The sequence below is a fragment of the Notolepis coatsorum genome, assembly GCF_963971535.1.
Source record: "Notolepis coatsorum genome assembly, chromosome: 19".
NCBI classification, from domain to species: Eukaryota; Metazoa; Chordata; class Actinopteri; order Aulopiformes; family Paralepididae; genus Notolepis; species Notolepis coatsorum.
This window is the reverse complement of record NC_140183.1, coordinates 307033-317139: the sequence shown is the minus strand read 5'-3', so window position 1 is coordinate 317139 and position 10107 is coordinate 307033. Positions and strand designations below refer to the sequence as shown.

The 10107-nt window shown below is 44.4% G+C and overlaps 1 protein-coding gene across 2 annotated transcripts in view; it reads right to left on the bottom strand.

Moving 5' to 3' along the window:
* Positions 1 to 457: 457 nt before the first annotated feature.
* The window catches only part of LOC311246692 (WD repeat-containing protein 26-like), a 56281-nt gene continuing 46631 nt past the window's right edge, over positions 458 to 10107 (bottom strand). Inside the window, exons 13-16 of one of the 2 annotated variants that reach the window (XR_014620813.1) lie at positions 9572 to 9701; positions 5393 to 5587; positions 2868 to 3745; positions 458 to 2536 (exon numbers count right to left, since the gene is read on the bottom strand). Coding sequence is in view for 1 of the 2 variants with exons in the window: in XM_084336899.1 (XP_084193025.1) it covers positions 3723 to 3745; positions 5393 to 5587; positions 9572 to 9701 (348 nt within the window). In the remaining variant the exon portion in view is untranslated. Of the gene's footprint in view, positions 3746 to 5392; positions 5588 to 9571; positions 9702 to 10107 lie in introns of both variants that reach the window. The other variant, XM_084336899.1, reaches the window with a different exon arrangement.

The following is a 10107-nucleotide window of genomic DNA, read 5'->3' as shown; positions in this document are numbered from 1 at the left end:
ACTGTATTATAGGACAGCAACATGGAGGACAGAGGGGCAACACTGTATTATAGGACAGCAACATGGAGGACAGAGGGGCAACACTGTATTATAGGACAGCAACATGGAGAACAGAGGGGCAACACTGTATTATAGGACAGCAACATGGAGGACAGAGGGGCAACACTGTATTATAGGACAGCAACATGGAGGACAGAGGGGCAACACTGTATTATAGGACAGCAACATGGAGGACAGAGGGGCAACACTGTATTATAGGACAGCAACATGGAGGACAGAGGGGCAACACTGTATTATAGGACAGCAACATGGAGGACAGAGGGGCAACACTGTATTATAGGACAGCAACATGGAGGACAGAGGGGCAACACTGTATTATAGGACAGCAACATGGAGGACAGAGGGGCAACACTGTATTATAGGACAGCAACACGGGACACAAAACTCCCAACACGTCTCATCTTAAAACCCTGAATGCTTTATTTAAAATATGCATACATAACACTTCTCCTACACAACGTTACATAACAATACAATCACTTGTAATAACATTTAGATGCAAAAATGGATTCTTAGCGAACCTGGCTGCAAAAACAAACCGCTCTAATGGCTTCTTTCTGACGGTCACCTTATACAGCAAGAAGAGGGAAACGCCAGAAGCCCCCCAAACAAAACACTCTGAAGTCAAACCAACTCAGCGTGAGCAGAACCTAGAACTTGAGTGAGTGTTTGTATTGTTGTGTGCAGGTAGGTCTACTGTGTGTGCTATGACCGGACAGGTTGAGCTGGTGTTAGCTGGGAGGTGGTGTAGGTTGAGCTGGTGTTAGCTGGGAGGAGGTGTAGGTTGAGCTGGTGTTAGCTGGGAGGAGGTGCAGGTTGAGCTGGTGTTAGCTGGGAGGTGGTGTAGGTTGAGCTGGTGTTAGCTGGGAGGAGGTGTAGGTGGAGCTGGTGTTAGCTGGGAGGAGGTGTAGGTGGAGCTGGTGTTAGCTGGGAGGTGTAGGTGGAGCTGGAGGGAGGCACTGGGCAGAGGAGATGTGATGAGGAGGAACGCTCAGCCTGTCTGGTGCTCATTACACAGCCTCGTTATACATGCTGCCATCATAACATACAAATATACAACACATACTACATAGAACATCATATCAGGCAAAGGTTCGCTCCTCTCCGACAGAAACATTTTGTACAAGTTCATTATCATATGATACACTTATGTGTACAAAAGTGTTACAAGTTCATTAATTGTTAAAACGGTAGAAGAAATCCACTCATAAAAGAAAACAAGAACTAAATCAAAACAATTAAAATCACAAAAAAAAAAAAAAAAAAATCCGTAAAAACATTCATCTTTTCAAAGACATTTTATGTAGGGATAGATCGGAGTACATTTCAAAAAGGAAAAACAAATCAATTCTGCATAAAAAAAAAATGCTCACCACAGTTGGGGAAAGAAGCAAAGATGTAACACAAAGCGAGAAATAGAGGAAAGCAGCCTGGAGACAGAAGAGCGCGTGGAGGCCGACGCCATCAGGAAACATAACCAAAGTACTAATCACCACAGGGGAAAAAGGTACATAATATACCTTATGTTATAGCCATATAGTTATAGTAATATGTTTATGTATTGTATCGGCAACGCAACCAAACAACCATTGCAGTCGCGGGTGAGTGCTCTCACCACTATCTATGATTAGAGTTAGAGTTGAGGTTCGTTTTTAACATTTGTTTAACTGTTATGATTAAGACATAGTTGGGGTTCACGGACCACACCAGGCCTCCAGAGAACAGGATGGAACACAGACCACACCAGGCCTCCAGAGAACAGAGTGGAACACAGACCACACCAGGCCTCCAGAGAACAGGATGGAACACAGACCACACCAGGCCTCCAGAGAACAGAGTGGAACACGGACCACACCAGGCCTCCAGAGAACAGGGTGGAACACAGACCACACCAGGAGAACAGAGAACAGGATGGAACACGGACCACACCAGGCCTCCAGAGAACAGGGTGGAACACGGACCACACCAGGCCTCCAGAGAACAGGATGGAACACAGACCACACCAGGCCTCCAGAGAACAGGATGGAACACAGACCACACCAGGAGAACAGAGAACAGGGTGGAACACAGACCACACCAGGCCTCCAGAGAACAGAGTGGAACACAGACCACACCAGGCCTCCAGAGAACAGGATGGAACACAGACCACACCAGGCCTCCAGAGAACAGGATGGAACACAGACCACACCAGGCCTCCAGAGAACAGGATGGAACACAGACCACACCAGGAGAACAGAGAACAGGATGGAACACAGACCACACCAGGAGAACAGAGAACAGGATGGAACACGGACCACACCAGGCCTCCAGAGAACAGGATGGAACACGGACCACACCAGGCCTCTTGAAAACACGTCTTTAGTTTCAAAAGGAGCCTCTATGCGGCAACACGTTACACGCCACTGGGATTAAAGCATTTGATTAGAAAACATGGGCGTCTGTAATCTTGTCAAAACAGCCATCAGAACAGCTACTTCTGAAAACACAGGTGATGATTAAGTGTTGGGAGTTACTTACACACGGTTGAAGGGTTAAAACATTTAATTTAATTGTGAGATTATGAACAACATTTTTTTTAATTTTTTTCCCCCAAAAAATGAACGGAAATTAGATTATTATAAAATGACATTGGATTTATCTGTCTGGCTTCATATACAATGTGTTTTAGAGGTAAAAGTAATCCGATTAATTGACTGAATTGGTGAAGTCCAACAGATTGGATATGAATTACAACAGTAATCTGTAATCTATAATAGATTATATTTAATAAGTAACCTTCCCAACACTGTGCAGAGGACTGGGTTTACCATTCAAGTATAAGATCTGTCCACAACGTGACGACGGCTCCCAGGTGTTGTGAGAAGGTCCTCAGTGCTTCAGCAGGTCCCGCCTCCACCGCAGCGTCAGCCAACCAGCAGTTCGTCCAACGCACACACCTACGCAACGCGCCAATCAAATACGCTCATTTCTCTCACCAGACCCAGAAAAAAAACACACTCAAGTTAAAATGTACCTTGTAAAAAATAAAGGGGAAACAAAAGGAAGAAAAGAGCAGATAAACTGACCAGCTTCTCTCGGGTGGAGATGACATGAACACCTAGTCCTTCAGGTAAATCTCTCAACAAGGTTCAGGGGGTGAGAGAGAAAAAAATAAGCATTATTTTTCAGTTTCCTCAAAAACATGGCAAGCGGTTCGAATAAACAAATAAAAACCCAACGGCCACTGGGTGAAGGACATTTAAATAGCCACCGCTGCCACGCCTCGTCACTTAACAGACCTACGACTATTCAATGCGTTAATCGTGAGAATAAATAATATGATTTATAATAAATAATAAACGCGAAGAAGACTGGTGGTCCGTCAGAGGAGAGCTGGACGCGGGTGGAGGAGCAGCGACGAGACGCAGGATGGTGGAAGCCGAGCGGTGGGGGGGGGGGGTCCCAGGCTCCGCCCGCGGGCTGCCGTGACAGCAGGGCCACGCCTCGGTGTGTGACATCACAGGCCCGTCGGCCAGCGAGAACCCTGGCGGCCCTCAGCCTCCAGACAGCAGCTCAGTCAAAACTCAACGGTTTCTTCACTTCATTCATCAGGAAGAGTCTATATAGAGTCTCAGTGCTCTCTTGGTTCTGAGTACGGTAGGTCCTCTGATCCCAGGTCAGCATCAGCTGTCCATGCTGCTACATTCTGGATGAGAAAGCGAGAGTGATAGCGAGAGAGAGAAACAAAAAGAGCATTAAAGAGGAATTCCAAATTAACTTTCAGGTGGTAGTTATGGCTAATGTCCACATAACGTTACATTCAGTCCGTCAGCTGATGTCCACATAACGTTACCATTCAGTCCGTCAGCTGATGTCCACATAACGTTACATTCAGTCCGTCAGCTGATGTCCACATAACGTTACCATTCAGTCCGTCAGCTGATGTCCACATAACGTTACCATTCAGTCCCTAAACTAATGTCCACATAACGTTACCATTCAGTCCGTCAGCTGATGTCCACATAACGTTACCATTCAGTCCGTCAGCTGATGTCCACATAACGTTACCATTCAGTCCGTCAGCTGATGTCCACATAACGTTACCATTCAGTCCGTCAGCTGATGTCCACATAACGTTACCATTCAGTCCCTAAACTAATGTCCACATAACGTTACATTCAGTCCGTCAGCTGATGTCCACATGACGTTACATTCAGTCCGTCAGCTGATGTCCACATAACGTTACCATTCAGTCCGTCAGCTGATGTCCACATGACGTTACCATTCAGTCCGTCAGCTGATGTCCACATAACGTTACCATTCAGTCCGTCAGCTGATGTCCACATAACGTTACATTCAGTCCGTCAGCTGATGTCCACATAACGTTACCATTCAGTCCGTCAGCTGATGTCCACATAACGTTACCATTCAGTCCGTCAGCTGATGTCCACATAACGTTACCATTCAGTCCGTCAGCTGATGTCCACATAACGTTACCATTCAGTCCGTCAGCTGATGTCCACATAACGTTACCATTCAGTCCGTCAGCTGATGTCCACATAACGTTACCATTCAGTCCGTCAGCTGATGTCCACATAACGTTACCATTCAGTCCCTAAACTAATGTCCACATAACGTTACATTCAGTCCGTCAGCTGATGTCCACATGACGTTACATTCAGTCCGTCAGCTGATGTCCACATAACGTTACCATTCAGTCCGTCAGCTGATGTCCACATGACGTTACCATTCAGTCCGTCAGCTGATGTCCACATAACGTTACCATTCAGTCCGTCAGCTGATGTCCACATAACGTTACATTCAGTCCGTCAGCTGATGTCCACATAACGTTACCATTCAGTCCGTCAGCTGATGTCCACATAACGTTACCATTCAGTCCGTCAGCTGATGTCCACATAACGTTACCATTCAGTCCGTCAGCTGATGTCCACATAACGTTACATTCAGTCCGTCAGCTGATGTCCACATAACGTTACATTCAGTCCGTCAGCTGATGTCCACATAACGTTACCATTCAGTCCGTCAGCTGATGTCCACATAACGTTACCATTCAGTCCGTCAGCTGATGTCCACATAACGTTACCATTCAGTCCGTCAGCTGATGTCCACATAACGTTACCATTCAGTCCATCAGCTGATGTCCACATAATGTTACCATTCAGTCCGTCAGCTGATGTCCACATAACGTTACATTCAGTCCGTCAGCTGATGTCCACATAACGTTACCATTCAGTCCGTCAGCTGATGTCCACATAACGTTACATTCAGTCCGTCAGCTGATGTCCACATAACGTTACATTCGGTCCCTAAACTGATGTCCACATAACGTTACCATTCAGTCCGTCAGCCTCCTGGACGTCCAGGAAAGGTGCGGGCCCCCAGATGCGGACGGTGCCGTCGTCGGAGGCACTGGCCAGCAGGCCGGGCAGGACGGGGTTCCAGCTGACGCAGTTGACTGTCCGGGTGTGTCCCGTCAGCTCAGCGATGGGCAGCTCACTGCGCCGGTGCCAGATGTACACCTTGTGGTCTGTGAAGAGGTGGACGACCAGGGAAGACGGTGACGCTTTACAACTTGTGCCTCACATTCCTCACCGTCTGCTGGACAACTACCGTGCCGCCTAGACTCATTACATCAACAATGTGATTATTGTATTGTAAATTAGGGCTATTTAATTTTATTGATTTATTGTACTGTAACTATTTGTATTGCACTGCACTATTGCATCCTTTTACTGTCTATTCTATTTTACTAACCATTTTAGATAGATAGAAACTTTATTGCCATTTCAACACTGTTGATTGGGATTTGTCTTGGTGCCACGTACAGTACAGACAACGTTAACACTTTAACTGCCGGGAAACGCTTTACAGCGTCATTCCCGGCCATGCTCAAGTTGCCGAAGACGCTTTACAGCGTCTTTAATATCAATATTTCAAAAATCTGCGATCGGATTCATATTTCCCCTCCGCTGGCCTGAGATCCACCAGGAGGACCCACTGAGCTCTCTGGCGGTTCAGGAGCGCCATCTGGTGGCCGATCGGCGCAATCGCCAAACAGGAAGTGCTCTGGGCGATGTGCTGTTTGACCATATTACTTCCGGGCACTCTGTTTGGCTCCCGGGACTCGATCTCGACACAATACATAGCGATCGATTGCCAATAACTCGATAAACAACATGATTTGGACATATATACTATTATACAAGCTGGAAATGGACCCGATATTTCTACATACCATAATAGGTAAATGACTGTTCCACGCTCATCGCCCAACGGCGCGAGGAGGATACGGTAAGATTCAGCGTTATTTTTGATCGTGTTCCATATAAACTGTTATGATGAACATATCACCCACACTAGATGAATGATATAACGCTGCCCACGGAATTATAAACGATCCCCCGCCCATCCGGTCATCATCAGATCATACGTAGATCATTCTAGAAGTATGTCCAATTGACATTTTTTATATCGCCCCGATTGCAATCAAACTGTATTTCATCATCAATATAATGCATTTGGGGCTATATATCACGTTCTGGAGAAAGCTGCAGAAAGAGATGAAAACATACTTATACATTAGACCAGGGGTGGCCAACCTTTTTTGAACCAAGATCTACTTTTTTATTTACCACCTAGCCCGAGAGCTACCAGCCAAAATTGTATATTGTAAGCCGTCATTTGAGGCTTTATAAAAGCAGCACAATGAACACAAATCTGTCAGTGCCGAGTCCGACCTCATCTTAAATAACAAACAGCATTGCTTGTTGTAGTTAACAAGGAGAGGAAGAGTTGATTTAGCAAAAAAATTAAATTTAAATAATAAAATTTTATTAATCAAGATCTACTTGAAATCAGCCCGCGATCTACCTGTCGATCGGGATCGACTGGTTGGGCACCACTGCATTAGACCATACTTTACTATGAATATGTGAATGAAAAAGTTTAACGTTGCTACACAATGAACAATACATATAGGACTTTGAATGGGCCCTAATAATGGCAATGTAGCAATAGAATTTAAAAAGTTATAGCCCTGCAAAGAAGGGGAATTTCTCCATAGACAAATAGCGCTGGCAATCCACAGTCATTTTCCGGATTTCTGGCCGGCACCCATAGTGTTAAAAACATACAATATAAAAACACAAGAATACAATATAAAAACACAAGAGTACAATATAAAAACACAAGAATACAATATAAAAACACAAGAGTACAATATAAAAACACAAGAATACAATATAAAAACTAGAGCTGGGCCGTTAACGGCGTTAACGTGCTGCGTTAACGCTATACTAGTATTGCGCGATAATATAATTAACGCATTAATCTAAAAAAAAGAAAAAAGAAAAAAGAAAAAATTAAAAAAAAAAAATGTTACCTTTATTTACCCAGGGTAGGTTGATTCAAGCCATGTCACATAGTTCAAGTTTGAAATGATTCTTTCTGTTTTGCTCCTGAGAGTGTGCTAGATACTGTACTGTACTGGTAATATTATTTATTTGTGTTAACTTCTGAATAAAACAACTTATTAAACACAAGTACATCTTATTGAACATTATTTTGATATTTCATTACCAATTATCATAGCAAAACAGCTTTTTCAAACAGTCTGTAATGCATTTTGGAAACGGGAGATGGGCTCATGGTGTAATGGGCCACCTGGCCTGAGAAACATAAGGAGGAAAGAAAAAGTAAGGACTTACTTCTGGTCATTATTTGGGTAGAACACACATATTTTGAATGCCTTCGGCAGGTTTTTTTTTTTTTTTTTTTTAGCCATTTTAATCTAGATTAATCTAGATTAAATCCAGGATTGCAGATAGATTAATCTAGATTAAAAAAATTAATCTATGCCCACCTCTAATAAAAACACAAGAGTACAATCCCCACAATAAAGAGTTTTACACAAACAATTAAAACGAAAAAATGCTACAGTACCTAAAATAAATTGCTCAGTGTTCCAGTTTAAAGTGCATATTGCCTTAAAGTGCATGTTGGCTGGTGCTAGCCCTTGTGGTGCAAAGTGCCGGTACATTTGTACTTGAGTTCAGGTGATGGACAGCCTCGGGATATGTGTTTTTAAAACGGGATGTCCTGCACCTGAGACTTTGGAGTCTTCTGCCAGAGGGAAGGGGGTTAAAGAGGTCGTAAGCAGGGTGAGACGGGTCCCTGATCACCTTTTCCCCTCTCCGCCTGATTTGTGTGGCATAAGTGGAGGCCACAGAGGGGAGCTCACAGCCGATGATTTTTGACACTGTGCGTACAGTTCGTTCTAAATGTCCCCTATCATGGACGGTGGTGTTTCCGTACCACACAGTCATTGAGAAGGTAAGGACACTCTCCACTGTGGCTCTATAAAAACTGAGCATCGCCTCCCTGGACACACCAAACTGTTTAAGCTGGCGCAGGGAGTGGAGCCTCTGGTGGGCTTTGCTAATTATGAGGCTGGTGTTAACTTCCCATTTTAAATTATCACATATGGTGATGCAGAGGAATTTGAAGCTGTCCACCCTCTCCACCTGCTGGCCGTTTATGTCCAGAGGAGGGTGGACTGCCTCCCCGCGCCGGAAGTCAACTATAATTTCCTTTGTCTTAGAGATGTTTAAAAGCAGGTCGTTCTCCGTGCACCATACAGCAAAGCTATCGACTTCAGCTCTATAGGCCGATTCATCCCTGTTCTTAATTAGTCCCACTACTGTTGTGTCATCCGCATATTTAAAAAAATCTGACAGAATCAGAGTGGGAGGCACAGTCATTAGTGTATAGACAGTAGAGCAGAGGAGAGAGGACACAGCCCTGGGGGGCCCCGGTGTTCAAGGTCCTGGATCTAGAGAACAAATTACCTACTTTAACCACTTGTTCTCTGTCTGAGAGAAAATCTAGAATAAAATAGCACAGAGACTCATCAATTCCGAGCAATTTAAGTTTTTCAAATAGTTTAAAAGGCACAATCGTGTTAAACGCTGAACTGAAATCAATAAACAAAATTGGTACATAAGTGGCAGAGGCCTCCAGGTGCTGCAGGATGGTGTGTAAACACACGGATACAGCGCCCCCTACAGACCTGTTGGGCTGATACGCAAACTGATACATGTCTAATTTAACAATACTAGATAAATGATCACAGACAAGCCGCTCAAACACCTTCATAATGACAGAGGTCAGAGCGAGTGTGCTGAGAGACCAATTAAAAAGATCTGTAAAAACAGTAGCGAGTTGGTCAGCACCATTTTTTCAGGGTAAAAGTAGACACATTGTCTGGCCCTGCGGCCTTCCTAACATCTTGTTTGCGGAGTAAGGCTCTGACTTGGTGTTCCTCGACTACAAAGGGGGGGGGGGGGGGGGGTTACAGGACCCATTCTATCAGCTACCCTGGGTTGATCACCTGAGTGTGCATCAAATCTGCAATAAAATTCTATTTTACTAACCGTTTTATTGCACTGCACTATTTTACTGTCTACTCTTTTATTACCCAGAAGACTATTGGACTTTCCTGAAGTGTCCTCACCTTCACTTCCACTGGCGATGAAGTCTTCGTTGTGTCCTCCGAAGCAGGAGTGGATGGTATAGAAGCCCTGGGTCACTCCCTGGTACTTCCTCACCAGCACCCGGTCCTGGAGGTCCCACAGGTGCACTCCCTACGGACACAGTACACCTTCTAGAACCTTACGATACACAGTACACCTTCTAGAACCTTACGATACACAGTACACCTTCTAGAACCTTACGATACACAGTACACCTTCTAGAACCTTACGATACACAGTACACCTTCTAGAACCTTACGATACACCTTCTAGAACCTTACGATACACAGTACACCTTCTAGAACCTTACGATACACAGTACACCTTCTAGAACCTTACGATACACAGTACACCTTCTAGAACCTTACGATACACAGTACACCTTCTAGAACCTTATGATACACAGTACACATTCTAGAACCTTACGATACACAGTACACCTTCTAGAACCTTACGATACACAGTACACCTTCTAGAACCTTATGATACACCTTCTAGAACCTTACGATACACAGTA